This window comes from Dromiciops gliroides, chromosome 1 (genome assembly GCF_019393635.1).
Source record: "Dromiciops gliroides isolate mDroGli1 chromosome 1, mDroGli1.pri, whole genome shotgun sequence".
In the NCBI taxonomy this organism is placed as follows: Eukaryota; Metazoa; Chordata; class Mammalia; order Microbiotheria; family Microbiotheriidae; genus Dromiciops; species Dromiciops gliroides.
The window spans coordinates 259,630,763-259,648,086 of NC_057861.1; the positions used below are offsets into that span (position 1 = coordinate 259,630,763).

Sequence of the window (17,324 nt, forward strand, 5' to 3'; positions counted from 1 at the left end):
ACCTTCTTGCTGATCCTCACAAACATCCCTCTGTCTCCTCTCTCTATGATTTTGCACCCCCTGAATACTCCAAGCTCTGGATAGGTTCCTTTCCCTCTACTTCTTAGAAGCTTCCATTTCCTTGAAAGTTCAGTTAAATCTTCACCTTCTGCATTAAGCCTCTCCTGATCCTTTCATCTGCTCATGCCTTTACCTCCTAAAATTGCCTTGTATTTATTTGGGATATATTTTATTCATACTTATACAGTAGGTCCCAGAAGTCTCAGGGCAGCTTTATGCTATTAAGGCATAAAACTGCACTGAGACTTCAGGGCACTCTGTGGATAAGCTCAAAGGAGATAAATCACATAATGTGCTTTGCAAACCTTAAAGCACCATTTAATGTTAGTTCTTCTGTTTGTTATTGGTACATTGTTACTTCACTCTGCTTTTCCTGCCCTGCTTAATTTCAACTCCAAGGAACAGAATTCCCCACTGTACCCCATAAAGATAAGTTCATCATTTCTAAACTCACCACTATGCTGCTAACTCAAGCCATGATGGACACCACACCTCTCAGCTTCTCTCCCCTCTGACTGGAGGGTTAAGGGTGGAATACAAAATTTCCAGTGCCCTCCTTCATAGATGGCACAAATTAGACTCTCAAGGTCACTCTGCTTTGCAACTGCTGCCTGGTCTAGTTTCAACTCACTGGGTACCACCTGGTATCCCATTCCCCATCCCAACCCACTTTCCTGTCCCCCTTTATGTGCTGTCTCCCCTTTAAATTGCAAGCAATTTCCTAAAAAAGCAAGAACTGTTCTATTTTTGTCTTTGTATCCCCAATGCCTAGTACTGTGCTTGGAATATATCAGATGCTTTTAAAAAATGCTTATTTATTATAGGCACAGTAGTGAATTTATGATATCATCAATGTGGATACTTTCTAAAAAAAATCAAATAACCCGCAATTAGTGATCACAAACCATCCATGCTCTCTCACCTTGCACTTTTCTTGACCATGTCCTTTCCATAAATCCTCTGCAAAGGACTAACCCAACATCCTGGAGGCTTCCTTTGGTTCTTTTAATAAGTTAGCTAACAAGTACTGTATGTATCAAGTGCTTACTGTCTACCAGGTACCATGAAAAGTACTTGGGGGTACAAAACAAGACCAAAAGGTTGTGGACCTGAACTCCTGGGAGGATGATGGAGCCTTCAATAGTAGTAGTAGGGGCAGAAGAACTTGGAAAGAAAGACAGTTTCTTTTGATATGTTGAGTTTCAAATGAGACATCTGGTTCCATATGTCTCAACGTCCATTAGAGATCTGTGACTAGAGCTCAACATAGAGACTAGGGCTAGATATACAGATCTGGGAATCATCAGCATAGAGAATGATAATAGAACCCTTGGAAGTTGATAAGCTTGCCAAGATTGATGATGATCATGCTCAGTCATATCCAACTCTTCATGACCCCATGTGGGGTTTTCTTGGCAAAGATACTGGAGGGGTTTGTCAACCTTCTCCAGCTCATTTTACAGATAAGGAACTGAGGCAAATAGGGCTAAGTGACTTGCCCAGGGTTCCACAGCTACTTTATGAAGCCATATTTGAACTCAGAAAGAAGAGTTTTCCTGATTCCAGGGCCAGCACTCCATTTACTATGCCACCTTGCTGCTCAAATCACCAAGATATATTAGAATAAAAAAGAAGAGGGGCTCAGGAAAGAGCCTTAGGATACACCCCTAGTGAATGGGCTGCATAGGGTAAAAAATCAACAAAGGAGATCAAAAAGGAATAGTTGGTTAATGTTTCCTGTACACTGATGTGAAGGTTAAGCTTTCTTAATCTTATCTCTATTAGGGATAAAAGACCACCGCCCTCCTTTTCATGTCATCTATGATGTGCTGAGTGTTTTGAGTGATGCTACCATAAAAAAGTCATGGCACAGTGGATAACGCACCGGCCCTGGATTCAGGAGGACCTGAGTTCAAATCTGGCCTCAGACACTTGACTTACTAGCTGTGGGACCCTGGGCAAGTCACTTAACCCTCATTGCCCTGCAAAAAAATAAGTCATGGTCCTTCCTGATTAGAATATTTGAACATGAATATGTCAAAAAGGGAGTCTGAAAGAACCCCAAGCTTAACTGAATGTGAGATTAAGAGAACATTAGAAAATCTTATTCCTGGTTACTGACTTTAGACAAGTCATGTCATCTCCTACTTTTGGTTCTGTTTTGTTTAATTAATCTATAAAGTAAGAATAAATTCCAAATTAATAAACTCTGGGGATGGGCCAGCTTTGGGGTTTCCCACAACTTCCCTTCCCCCTTTCTGTCTTCCTTTCTGGGTTTGCTATTACTATTATAGCCATGTTTCCTTACTCAGTGTCCATCATCTGCAACCACCAATATCACAGCAGGCCTGATAATAAACTTGTGTTTATCAGGAGCTCAGGTCATTTCACATCTGTACTTCCTCTTCCAAAGTGTGATTCTGTTTGTTTGGAAAGGCCTTCACAGCCTGTAAGTGTGAAGAAGAGCTGATGGTATCCATTGTATCTGCAAAGAAAATATTCTACTGGGGCCAGTTTCTTCATCTGCAGATGACACATGTATGAGTTTACATTTTATGCTTAGTCCATAAGCAACATCTGCCCATTGGTCTCTTGCCCTTTACATAAGGTCTTACCATATGGTTTCACTTAATACAAACAGAATTGAACTGTTTTTCTGTTATTTTTTGTTATTGTTGCTTAGTCTGTTCTTTGAACCAGATTTTGTATTTCATAACATTATAATTATAATTGTTATATAATATATTATAATTACATTATAATTATAATCTTTCAATCAATTTCATTGGAATGACAAGGGATCCAGAATGGTGATTCCCCCCTCCCAATTTGGGAAAGTATCTTCACTGATGCAGATATGCAACTTGTCTATAACACACAGTCTTAGAGGCGGGGGGGGGGGGGGGTTGGGGGGAGGCAGGGAGGGACACTGTGGAGTTATGGTTTGTTCTTTGTAATCAAGAGAACTAGTATGTGTTTGAGGCTAAACTGGAACACAACTTTTCCTAATTCCAAGGCCAGCCCTTGATGCAGATCTGACTCTCTTTTTACACAGAATAAGAATGGTGATAACTCCTTTATAACTGATCATAGATTGATAGCAGTAGGTATTTAGAGACTCTCTAATCCAATCCCTCATTTTGAAAATGTATTCAGTGAAACCCAAGGAAAGTTAAGTGACCACCCAAAGTTCATACGGATAGTAAATAGAAACAGCAACATTTGAACTCAGGTCTTCTAACTCCAGAGAAAATGCCTTTTTTCCACTGTATTGATGTGATAGGATCACTATCTTTCAGGGTTCTCTCCCTGCCCTGTGGATTAGATGATGGTTTTTTTGTATTTTTATTCTTGTCTTTCCCTTAAATGTCCTTAGGATATGATTGACCCAAGACTATAGTCTTACATCCTTTGATGCAGTTTCCAGCTGGCCTCTGGCCAGATTTGCATGGGTTCCTGGACACATAGTGGCATAGAAAAACATGGAGTCAAGGTTCTTCAGACTTGGCTAATAGCCTGAGATAGTTCACCACACCCTGTGTGGAGTTTAAAATTCTCCAACCTACAATAAAATATACTAAGGCAAAGCTCTGAGCTAATGGCACTTTATTAAAGGGTCCATGGTCCTCTCTAATGAAGTGGATCTCAGATCTTCCTCATGATCTGAGATGTCCCTAGTCCCCAGGACCTTATTTTTATAGAATTTGATACCCAAATAATGCCACAGATGCATGGTAAAACACAAAATCTCATTGGTTGATAGACCTTGCCCTTTAGGGCCAAAAATGATATATTAGCAGGGGGTCTCAAGTTGAGTGAAACATGAAACACATCCACTGACTAAGTGGTCATAAGATGACCCACAAATAAGTTGGGGGAACTTTCCAAAGCATCAAGGCATCCTTCCCATGCTGGATTTGGACGTGGAATTTGAGTAAAACAGGACAGAAATAATTTGTCAGCATTCTTCTTGTTGTACAAGTGAGCTTCATAATTGGTAAACAAGTAGTGAACATTACATTAAAGTTTGAGGCCCATTATAAAGGTCTACTAGAAGACCCTATCTTACCTAATTATCTCTATATGATTTATATAAAATACACTTATTGATATTGATTGAAATAGAGATCCAAATAAATCATTTCTCATACCTGCCCTGCCAAATAAACTTGTTTCCAAAAGGTGGTGTGGGGTACCTCATTTAGTAAAGATAAGTGCTATATGGAGCATCCTATGTTAGGGCTAAGTACAGTGGATAGATTGCTGGGCTTAGAATCAGAATGATGTGAGTTTGAATGAGGTCTCAGCCTTACTAGCTGTGTAACCCTGAACAAATAATTTAACTTCTCTTTGCCGTGGTTTTTCAACTGTTAAACAAGGATAATAATAGTACCTACCTCCCAGGGTAGTTGTGAGGATCAAATGAGATAATATTTATAAAGTGCTTAGCACAATGCCTGGAACATAGTAGGCACTTAATAAATGTTTATTCCCTGCTCCTTCCTCCCCAACCCACCCCCAATTCCCTGGGACACAGTAAGAACTTGAACCTCTAATTCCAAGTACAATTCTCTTTTAAATATACTATACTGCCTCACATCAAATAAAAATATGCTCCCAATGAACAGGTAGACAATTATTTCCATTTCTATCATTATACAGTATTTGTATTTCTATCATTATACAGTATTTGTATTTGAAAAATCCAATTTAACGGCTTCATTAAAATTTGAAAACTTAGAAGACTGAATGTGTCTCAAATCTGTTTTAGATAGTGCAAATACATTGCAAATAGGTGAGAATTTCACATTTTAATAAGTGAGACTTCACCTAGTAGGGGCAAAACCTCTTCCACACAGTCTTTATTTTCTGACTTTGTTTTCTTTTTTTTTTCCAGAAATTAAGCCAGAAAAAGAGAAAGTGAGTAAATACGCATTTATGTGCTCACTCCATGCTAGCCACTGTGCTAAATACTGAGAGATAAGAAAGAAAAACAAAAACAATCCCTGACCTCAAGGAGCTCACATTCGAATGAGGGAAGCAACAAGCAAACAGCTAAATTCATTCAAGTGTGCATAGAAGAAAGAAGGGAATATCAGAAGGGAAGGCCCTAGAAATGATTCGATAGGGGAAAACGGAAAACCAGGAAAGGTCTTTTATAAAAGGTGGGATTTGAGTTAAGCATTGAAGGAAGCTAGTGAAGTTAGGAATAGAAAACAAAAATAAGCATAGGTTCAACTATAACATCATCTTTAAAGAAATTATTGAAGAAAGATAAGCAGAGAGAAGAAAAGAGAGAAGAGAGGGAAAGGAAAGGGAAGAGAGAGAGAAGAGGGGGAAAAACAGAAAAAGGTAAGGAGTCTAAATCCCCAAAAGATCTTTTTTAAAGGAAAAGAACTCATAGGAAACTCAATTCTTTCGAACAAGGCAGGCTGAAGAACATGCAACAGCAGAGGGAGCACCAGGTGGCAGACCAGTGTTGTCTTCACAACACACCTGGAATCTGGCACAGAAACCCTCCTACTCAGCTCCAGTATTTCAGATGCAATGTTAGTTCTTTGGTTCCTAACTGAGGCAATTGAGGAGATGAGGACAACAAGTGGTTAGTTATGGGAATTGAGGGAACCACACTGACTCAATTCTGAAGGTAACTCAGTTAGCTTTCTAGTCAATTATAAGTCTAGTCCAATTTCTTCCTTGTGAAAAAAAACATTATTTAATTGTGGTAATTTGTAGAAAATTCTATTGTATTGTTTGAACCTAGCCCTATGTGGCTAAAAAGCTAGACCATCTCAACCTGCTGTTTAGAGACCTTTATAAGGACCTAGGTTATGGTGACCAGAAACTCAATCAGATCCAGAGATTGATGGAAGGAGTTTTCTCACAATTGTACATCTCAAGCGACTTATCTGAAAACTGGCCCCATACTGATTAATCAGTTATTTCCATGTTCCTTTGATTGTTTACAGACATTTTGAGGAGTGGAAAGTCCATAATTCAATTAGAAATCAGATTACATTATATTGTATTGCTTCCTATTAATTAATTGGCCTTATTTGACTAATTGTTTTTAATGTATAAAGGTCGGTCTCCCACTGTATGACATTCTTCAGAATTATCTATTTACATATGAATTATGCATGGTAATAAGAAAAACTGTCCTCATACATATAGCTACTTATGATATATATTCTTGGTAGATAGATAGATAGATAGATAGATAGATAGATAGATAGATAGATAGATAGATAGATAGATAGATAGATAGATAGATAGAGATAGGCTTAGGTCCAGGCCTAAGCCGAGAAAGGGCCCACTTTGTTAGGCAACTGGCACACATTGCTTAATAAATACACATACTCAGTAGATCAAAACTTTGTTTCCTCAGTCATTTCATCTTTCACCTACTTCACAAGAAAAGCAAGAAAGAAGTTGGCCTTATTTTCTGTAGCAACATATCTTTAATGTCTTGACATAAGGTTTGATATGGACAGTCATAGCATTTTGGACCTAGAAGAAAGAGATGATATAATCCAATCCCCACCCCCATTTTATAGATGAGAAAACAGGCGATGTGAAGTGATTGGCCCAAGACCATAGCGGTCAGCTAGGTGGTACAGTAGACAAATGACCAAACCTGGAGTCAGGAAGACTCATCTTTCTGAGTTCATATCTGGCCTCAGCCATTTACTAGCTGTGTGACCCTTGGCAAGTCATTTAACCTTATTTGCCTCAGTATCCTTATCTCAAAAATGAGCTAGAGGGAGCAACTAGGTGGCACAGTGGATAAAGCACCAGCCCTGGATTCAGGAGGACCTGAGTTCAAATCCGGCCTCAGAACTTGACACTTACTAGCTGTGTGACCCTGGGGAAGCCACTTAACCCTCATTGCCCCACCAAAAAAAAAAAAAATGAGCTAGAGAAGGAAAGGGCAAAGCACTCCAGTATCTGTGCCAAGAAAACCCTAAAAGGGATCACAAAGAGTAGGACATGACTGAAAAATGACTAAACAACAAGACAACATAGCACGTACCTTATAGGGTTGTCAGGATCACATGAGATAACAAAGGTGAAGTCCTTTGCAAACCTCAAAATGCTTTGTAAACATTATTAATTGTCATCATCATCATCATCATTTCACTGGTAGTATTTAGGTATTTAGGTGTACTAATTCACTACACTAAGATGCCTTGTTTTGGGGCCATATTTTTTTTAAATTAAATTTTTAAAAACCTATCCTGCCAATGATGACTTTTGCACAGAAAAAGCATAGAACTTTTAGAATTTGAAGAGGCATCAGAAGTCACATAGTTGAAAGTGTTACATAGTGAATAAAGCTGGGTTTATACTGCCTGAATGACCCTCTGGATAAATCATTCTACTTCTCAATGCCTTAGGCAACTCTGTAAGACAAGAAATTTCAGAGCAAAATAGATCTGCTCTAATGGAATGGATTTTCTCTCTAGGAAAGGTTTCTAGAGAGGAGAGGGTTTCTCTCTAGGTTCCTACACCTGTGAGATAAAGGGTCAATTACCTTCCCCTCCCCAAAATAGTCATGTAGTCTAACTTCAATGGGCTACATTTAAAATTCAATTTCAGAGATACCAAATTTAGATGATTCATGGTCTCTACCTTCCCAGAGGTTTCTTTTTTTAAAATTTATTTAATTCTGAACTTAAGAAATAAAACAAGCATTTCCATAACATGGTAGAATAGAAAAAATTATGATTGCACATGAAACTGGAAATGTATTAGTTTACAATCTAGCGTAGGTTATGATAGGAAGAGAGATATTATACATATAAGTAATGGGAAAAGGTCAAGTATGAGTCAATAGATGCCAAGTTAGAAATGTTTCATTGGGTTCAACTGATGAAAGGATTAATCAAGAGATGGCTTTTTGAAGTGGCAGGAAAGGTAGCCTGGCCTAAGTGTTGCAATTGGTGTCATATCTAACCTATAAAGCTTATTGGCTATGGGATTTTAGGGAAGTTGCTTAATCTCTCTGAGCCTTAGGCAATTATCTCAGTTTCACTTACTAAGTCATCTTACAGTAGAACTTTGTTCATGGATAATGTTATTGTGTTCCTAGAAGAGTTCCTAAAGTTCCTAAGAAATTACAGATCCTTCATTAATTCAGTGCCTTATTGTGAATACAGAAGCAAATATTATTAGTAGTCAGAGTATTTTTTAAATTTTTCAACAAAAAAGTTATGTTTTCTTTTGGATTTGTTGTTATTCAGTCATTTTTCAGTTGTGTCTGACTCTATGTGACCCCATTTGAGTCTTTCTTGGTACAGAGTGCTTTGTCATTTCCTTGTCCAGCTCATATTATTGATGAGGAAACTGAGGCAAGCAGAGTTAAGTAACTTGCCCAGGGTCATACAGCTAGTAAGTGCCTGATGCCTGATTTGAACTCAGGCCTTCCTGACTTGAAGCCCTGCACTCTATTCACTGTGCCCTTCCTTTAGATATGTAATTTCAAAGGGTTTACTGAATTAACTGTGATTTTATGATATCCTAGGTCTTTTATCTTATCAAAACATATCATTTCTTCTATAATGAAAAATCAGCAGGAAAAAAAAATGTATTTACTTAACAAAAATTTGTTTTCCTGCAAACTTTTAGAGAATGCATTTTTAAAAATCAGTGTTGCCTGAATGCCTAATACCCAAATATTGAAGAAATAAAATAAAAAGAGAAAAGTCCACATATTCTATGCAGTGATTCTTACCTAATTTTTAAAAATTGTGCCCTAGTACTAAGATACATAATATAAAGGAGAAAGAGAGAGAGAGAGAGAGAGAGAGAGAGAGAGAGAGAGAAACTTTAGATTTCATATTCTTTCCTTGGAAAAAGGTAGCCTTTGATATTCACCAAGCATATAGCAAGAATATATATCATAAGTAGCTGTATGTATGAGGACAGTTTTTCTTATTACCATGCATAATTCATATGTAAATAGATAATTCTCAAGAACATCATTCACAAGTCTCCCCTTATTTCTTGTGTCATAAACTCAGAAAACCCAGATTCTGACCTCCAAAAAGTATATTACTTTTCAGCAATAACCATTATTTTCAATTCCATCAACAGAAGGTTCCACTCTCACTATGCCCTGGCAATGTGCCCAAATGTTCACCTCCATGCCACAAAGAGACATCAGAATAGAGTTTTAGTGGAAATAGAAATTACTTAATCTTTGAAATAGTCATAGGAATTTAGGACCTGAAAGGATAAGAATTTATCATGTTTTGGTTCAAGTAGACCTGCTTTAGAAGCTCCCCTATCTACCTTTAGCTCAAGGGCCCCTTTTTTCCTGAATGAATGACATCAAAACATTCTAATATCATCCCAAAAAAGTGAAAATAAGAAAATATTTGTAGTAGCTCTTTTTGTGGCAACTAAAAATTGGAAATTGAAGGGATGTTCATCAGTTGGGGAATGGCTAAACAAGCTGTGGTATATGATTGTAATGGAATATTATTGTGCTATAAGAAATGACAAGCAGGATAATTTCAGAAAAACCTGGAAGGACTTACGTGAAATGATGCATAGTGAAGTGAACAGAACCAGAAGAACATTGTACAAAATAACAGCAATATTGTTCAAGGACAACTATGAATGATTTAACTATTCGCAGCAATAAATTATCCAAGACAATCCTAAAGGACTAATGATGAAACATATAATCTGCCTCCAGAGAAAGAACTGATTATTTGAATACAAGCTGAAGCATGTTTTTTTTCATTTTCTTTCATTTTTTCCTTTTATTTAAGTCTTCACATATAAAATGACTAAAATAAAAATGTTATGCATAACTGCACATATAACCTATATCTGATTGCTTACTGTCTCAGGGAGGGGAAAAAGGAGGGAGGGAGAGAGGTGCAGAATTTGGAACTCAAAATTTTCAATAAAAATGTTTTTAAAAAGAATATCTCCCAAAGGTCCATGTGTTGGTAAGTATTAATTAAATGCCTCTTTATCTCACACTAAAGGAGAGTTAGCTTTGTTTATTGACTGGAGTCAAACCCATTAAAGTGTTCTTAGGGCCACTCCTTAAAGAGGCCAAACATTGCTAGCCTGGAAGAGAAAACATTTGCAGGGCACTCCCCCTCCATAACCACCCTTCCAAAACTTCCTGGAGCAGGGTGGCTAACAGACATCCAAGTAAGGGAAAAAGGATTTTCCTGGGATTTACCCCAAGAATTAGAGAAAAGTTTCTAATGGTTTGTAAACAAACCAACCACTAATTATTAAAGGAATAAGCTTCAGGAATTTACCAGTTAATCTTTGTGCTCTGTATTTTCCATTTAAGGGTACTAGGTATCTGAGAGACAAAGAAGATTAAGTGAAGTAGTAGACTGAATCAGTCAGTAGTTCAGAAGGGCAACTCAATGAATCTCCTCATTACCCATAAGCTAGAGCAAATACTGGCTTTCAGAGTCCAGTGCTCCAGACCTTTGCCACATGCTATTTATTTTACTATCCCCCAATTTGCAGCCAGGGTATAATATAACATAATGTAATAGAAACTTCAAACTCCCAAATCAGGAGGAGGGACAAGATCAGGAGACATAAACGATGTGGCTTCCTTATTCCTCTACTTCCTGCTCCTTTGGGTTTCATGGAATTTCTGTTTTCCAATCTGAAATGTCTAGAGCCCTAAATGTAGTGATAGGGAGATCAACTCTCCGGTGAATGGAAAAGAAAAAAAAAGAGGTTTCTTCTTATGCTTGCTTTCTGATGACTCAGAAGTGCTTCCTGAGAAAACTGGACTCGATTCTAGGTATTCCACATCCAGATACAAGAAAGAGGCTGGAGAAAATGGGTAGGAAGCAAAGGGCAGAACTTTGCTATCACCCTGCTGCAAATGTCTCCCTCCATCTCTCCCATTAGCCTGTATGTTCTTTGTTTCTCACTACTGCCAAGATTAATTTCCATGCAAAGCTGAACCCTAGAACTGAAATGGCCCTTTTTAACCTCAAATGAGGTTTTCCTTTCTCACCAAATATAGTCTCCTTGTCTAGAGAATTAAGGATCTCTTATAGGAAATAGTAGCAAATCCTACATAATGTACAAATATGTAATCAGATAAACTGATATCAATAATATATATGTCTAATAAACACTGTCCACACATAAAATTCTACTGATAAGCCATCAATACTTACAGGGTGTTCAAATTCTTGAGTTTCTTAAAGGAGCCAGATGGAATTTCTCTTATTCTGTTAAACCGCAAATCCCTAAAGGCAAGGGGGAGGGCGGAGAGAGAAAGAGGATCACATATTAATTCTAGTTTCATCATAATTTAAAATGTTTTAAGATCTTCAGTCTTTTAAAATGAAAACTGTCACCCTTTTTCTTATTTTACCAATTTCCAAGGTTCACCCAAAGCTTCCATGTTCAACAAAAATCATCAGCCAGAAAACCCCCTTTTATCTAATACACAAGGTTAAGCCTTTGCCAGTGCTATTATACAAATATACCTTAGCTCTTGTCATGCTTCCCGTCTTTTTTTTTTTGGCGTGGGGGGCATTGCAAATCATACACCTAACCCCATTCTCTTAACACTATACTCACACTAATACCTAGATACTGTGTCATTATGCAAATACAAATTAATGTGGCAAAGACCTGCTGTTCTCTTAATAACTACAACACAATAATAATTGGTGCAATTTATCACAAGGTTTTTCATCAATTAGCATATTCTGTGTAGGTCAGATAGCCACTGCTAAAGTGAATAATTAAGCCAATTATTGACATAAGATATTTTGTTTGTATTAATTTTCTTAAAACCATGTTTGATTAATGGTCCTCTACACAGGAACTAATTCAAGGAAAGTAATATGAGGAAAACTTTATTAATTAACAGATTCACTACAAAAGTAGCATAGCTCCATCAAGAGTAGATCATATCACACTAATCTCCTTTCTTTTTTTAATAGTGTTACAAGACAAATGGGTTAGAGACATGCAATAGGCAGGGCTATAACTAGAATGGGGCAATTGGATTTTGTCCTATGGTGCAAAATTTACAAGGTTTTGACCGAGTTCTTTAGCACCATAGAAACAAAAGAACTTTAGCAGCTACTTTATAGGGATAATTAGTTAAAATAGGAAGCTACCAAATGGTAGGCAAGGATAAGCTCCTCCTCTACTCCATCCTTCTCCCCTCACCCTTACCTCTCAACTCTGTCTTCCATGGGCACATTCTCATTATAGCTATTGCCTCAGACATAGTGTAGCTAGATTTCAGCAATTTTTGACTGTTTCTAACACTAACCTTGTGAGCAAGATGTAGGCATGTGAACTAAATTATAGAACAGAGAAGTAAGTTCAGGACCGATTGAATGACTGGACCCATAGAGTAGTCATGAACAATTCAATATTAAATTGGAGGAATTTATTTAGAGGAATATTCCAGAATCGATGTTTGGCCCTGTTCTGTTGAATACACTTATTAATGACTTGGATGAAAAATAAATGGAATATTTATCAAATTTGAAAAGGAAACAATGTGAGGAGAGGTAGCTGACAACTTGGATGATGAAGCAAAATCCAAAAAGATTTCAAAAGTCTAAAATGTTGTACCAAATATCAAATTATGCAATGTAAGTGGGATAAATATAAATTCTTACACTTAGGTTCAAAAAGTCATGCTCAGAAATGCAATATGGAGGAGATGTATCTAGAAGAGTATTCTTGTGAATGATATTTGTGCATTTTAATGTCTGTCAACCTCAATATGAAACAACAGGGTAACATGGCATCCTCAAAAAAGATGAATGCTACATTAATAGAGGCATAGTGTCCAAAAGAAGGGTGATAACATAAGCCTCTTGAGGTCAAGGGGTGTTTTTTTTTTCTTTGTATCTTTTTGTATCTAGCACTTAGCACAGCCAGTGTTTGGTACATAGTGCTTACCCAATGTTTACTTTACTATCCCACTGACCCCTGTTCAGAACACTTTTGGAGGATGATATTCAGTTTGGAGGATCACATTTCAGGAATAATGCTTTTGAAAATTCCCTATGCAGGGAGCTGCCACATGAGGAGAAGTTGAAAGAGATTCAAGCTTGATACAAGGAAAATGTCCCAATCGCAGAAGCTGTCCAAAAGTATCGAATGTTATAATGGATGTACACTTTGAAAACTTTAAGACCTATATAAATGTCTGCTATTACTATTAAGATTGCTTGGGAGATACTAGGTTCCCCCTCACTGATGATACACAAGCAGAGACTCTGTGGCAATTTGTTAAGGATGGTATAGAGGTTCCTGTTGAGGTAGAGGTTGATCCCTGAGGTCCCTTCCCACTGTGAAATTCTGCGATTCTATAAAAATAAATCCCCTCTTGTCCTGTTCCATCAATTATGCCTATTCTGTCTTTCATTATCAATCTTGTGTGCTCCACTGGTTTCTTCCCTTATTCCTCTGAGCCTGTTTAATTATCTCTAACTTTCCTCACCTGGAGGAGAGGGAGTCTCGTACTCCCTCAAGTGACTACACTATTTGATTTCTCTACTTTATTACACTCACTGCTTTCATTTCCTCACCACCCACTCACTTCTAATCTCTCACAGTCTGATTTTTGCCTGTGAAAGCCCCTGAAGTAGCTTTCTTCAAGGTGATTGACATCCCTATTGTCAAATCCAATGACCTTTTCTCAATTGTCATATCCCTTGCAACATTTCATGCACTCATTCATTCTTGACATTATATTCTTCTGGCACTCCCCTTAGGCTAGCTATTCTGCCTTTATTAGATTCAATGGCTCCACTTTTTCCTCCTATTCCCTAAATAAAGGCATAACTCAAGTTACTATCCTCATCCTTCCCTCCTCTCTATACAAATCCCCCACTTGACAATCTTATATGCCACCACCACCCCTACAATTTAAATGATCATTTCTATCTGGACATTTCTCCCAAATACACTTCCAGTCATGACCCCTATTCTAAACTTTAATCTTGAATTTCCAATTACCTGTTAACCTTTTCCACCTACCTATCTTACCAGCATCTTAGCCTCCAAAAGTCTACAACTTAATACATTATATCAGCTATCACTACTCCCACCCTATTCCCAAAAACCCTACTTTTATTTCTGGTTTCCCTGTTTCTATAAATGGTACCATCCTTCTCCTAATCACCCTAATGACCCTGGTTCAAAACTTCAATGTCATCTGCTCTCTCCAAATTTACCAATCTGTTAACTGCCCAATTGGATAGCCTTTTTCTCAATTCTCATCCATCTTTATATTTATATACATATCCTTTATGTTATTCATATTATGAACATTTGATTGATTACTCTGCCTTTCATGAAAGACCTCTTGTAACAAAGTGAAATAGTTAAATAAAGCTAATAATAAATACAGTAACCTTACCTGAAAGTATATGGAATATTTCACATCTGTAGCATTCACAACTCTTTGTTTTTTTGTGATACAACTCTATTTTATTTATCTTCCTACCTAGCTGACTACTCCTCCTTAGTCTCCTTTATGAGATTATTGTCTATATGCGGGGGCAGCTAGGTGGTGCAGTGGATAAAGCACCAGCCCTGGATTAAGGAGGACTTGAGTTCAAATTCAGCCTCAGACACTTGACACTTACTAGCTGTGTGACCCTGGGCAAGTCACTTAACTCTCATTGCCCTTCAAAAAAAATATTATTGTCCATATGATAAGCCCAAGACACTGTCTTACAGCCACTACGATTTTCTTTACTTACTCTTTCACTTGATGTACTCATCAGTTTCATTATGAAATTCATAAGTTTAATTATCATCTTCATGTAGATGATTTCCAGATGTCTATTATCAAGTCTTTGTCTTCTCCCTTGATCAAAACCTTCATTGATTCCCCTTTGTCTACACAGACTTAAGTCAAAATTCTTTACTCAACTAGGTGGAAGAATGGATAGAACATTGGGCCTGGAATCAAGAAGTTCAAATCCAGCTTCAGACGCTTACTGTGTGACACTGGCAAATCATTTAGTCTCTGTCTGCCTCTATTTTCTGAATTATTAAATAAGGATAATAAAAGTACCTGCCTCTCAACTTTGTTTTTAGGGGGCAAACAAGATATTTGTGAAGTGCTTAGCATACTGCTTGCCACATAGTAGGCCTTTAATAAATGGCTTATTCCTTCCTTCCTTTAGTCTAGCATTTAAGATCCTCCTTTGTATGTAACTGACTTTTCTAATCTTATTACATACACACACACACACATCAAAGTGAATTATTTTCTTTCTCAAATACAAAACTAACTTTTCCACCCCTTTCCCTTTGCTCATGTTATTCTTTAACCTGGAACACCAATCCCAGTTAATTTCTCCAGTGTTTATATATCAAAATTTTAACTTGTGCTTTTAAGCTAGGCTTAAAGCTCAATTTCAATTCTTTCACCAAAGCTTTCCCAACCTCCAGCCAAATTTGTTCTTTGCTCCTCCAAACACCCAAAACAACAATATATTGACATTTCCCCCTTTGGGTTCTGAGTACATGTGACTTTATATTTTAGCTCTTTTGAATTTATCATACTCCTATTACCTTTTGAAGATGGGGATGCATAATTGTGTGATAGTTGTTTAAAACTCAGGATTCATTATTTTATCCTCTTCAGTCCCTACCATAATACCCTGTATGGAGAAAACTCTTAATAAATGATGTTGAATTAAGTTGAATAGGAAAATTCAATTCAACACACATTTGTTAAGCACCTACTGTTTGCCAAGTACTATGCTAGATGTTAAGAATATTAAAAAATACAATCCCTGCTCCCAAAGAGCTTACATTCAAATGAAAAATTCATAAATATGTTAACATTGTTATTATTTGAGTATTTTCAAACTTGCAGTTACAGCTTTAAAAAAGAAAAAATGTATTTGGAGAAATGTAGAAGATATTCAATAAAAGTAGGAAATTTTGCCACACTCTAAAAACTCAGTCCAGTTTCTTTTAAACCCAGTGCATCTCATTATCTTTTCCCCAGAGCCCAGTTTTCCAGAAGAGCCACAATTTCATAGTAGCTAATTTTCAATTAAAATAGCTAAATGATTTGCTGTGACTGAGCCTCATGGTTAAAGCAGAAACCCTGAAGTATGCCTAAATGCCACGTGTCATCGTTTGGTTTACTAAACTGGATTTCAAAATGAAAATATCCAAATTATGTTCTGTCTCACACACACACACACACACACACACACACACATACTTCTCTTTTAAATGACAAGCTTGTAATGGCTAGTTATGAATGAAACTTTTTTCCTGTTTTATTTGTTCATTGAACAAATATTTACTAAGGAACTACTTACTCTGTGCAGAAAACTGCTCAGTGCTGGAAGGGGAGGGGAAAAAGTTAAAAAGATCACCTATTTAACAGAACTTGTCTCAAAAACCTACAAGTGTTTATATGCTCAGCAACCCATCAACAAAATGTTTCCATAACTTGCTTCTTCAACAACTGACTCTCAACACATCACTAATGTTAGCAACATGAAATACTTATTTAACCACCAGGTGGCATTGCTAACCATTGCAATGATCTAATTTACCGAAAGGGGCCCTGAGAAGTGCTATATTCACCCTAGTGATTATGCATTCTACCCTACTCTAGGGGAAACCTGAGGTGGTGATAAGTTCTATATGGTTCTGGGAGAACAGAAGGCACTAGGTTCCATTCTTTTGCTTCCCTCTGTCTCACTAGTCTATGGGATTTGGTGAGTGCATATTTACCCAATCAATAATAGCTCTTGGGCACTCACCTGTTGTAAAACTCTACCCCCTTCCTAAATCTGCTATAATTGACTGAACCCTATTTCATGTGACCATAAAATAATAAAATCAGCCAAATATGGAAATGTAGACTTAACTAAAGTGTCTTTGCTCTTTGCATAGAATTGACAAAGGAAATAAAATAGTAACATAACAGAACATCTGTCTTGCAGCTGTACACCCACATCTTTTAGACCTCAACTGGCCCCAGTGCAATATTTTGGCACACTCCAAACCCAAGAATTGCAAGGCAAAGATTTCTGTTGTTTTAGTCCTACCATAGCCATTTCTCATAGAAGTAATCAGAAAACTATAAGAAAGAAAAACAACACAATTCCCAAATGCTATTCAACTCAGGGCTTGAGGGTCCATTGAGGACAGGGGGAAGAAAAATGTGTAGATGGGAAAAGTGAAACTCAAGAGCTGGAGCCAAATCTCAGTGTCATTTATCTTCTTGCTTATCATAGTTCAGTTGC

General features: G+C 37.2%; 1 protein-coding gene across 1 annotated transcript in view; it reads right to left on the reverse strand.

Moving 5' to 3' along the window:
* The window catches only part of PXDNL (peroxidasin like), a 574,279-nt gene that overhangs the window by 370,725 nt on the left and 186,230 nt on the right, over window positions 1-17,324 (reverse strand). Inside the window, exon 2 of the mRNA XM_043975169.1 lies at window positions 11,238-11,309. Within this exon, the coding sequence (XP_043831104.1) occupies window positions 11,238-11,309 (72 nt within the window). The remainder of the gene's footprint in view (window positions 1-11,237; window positions 11,310-17,324) is intronic.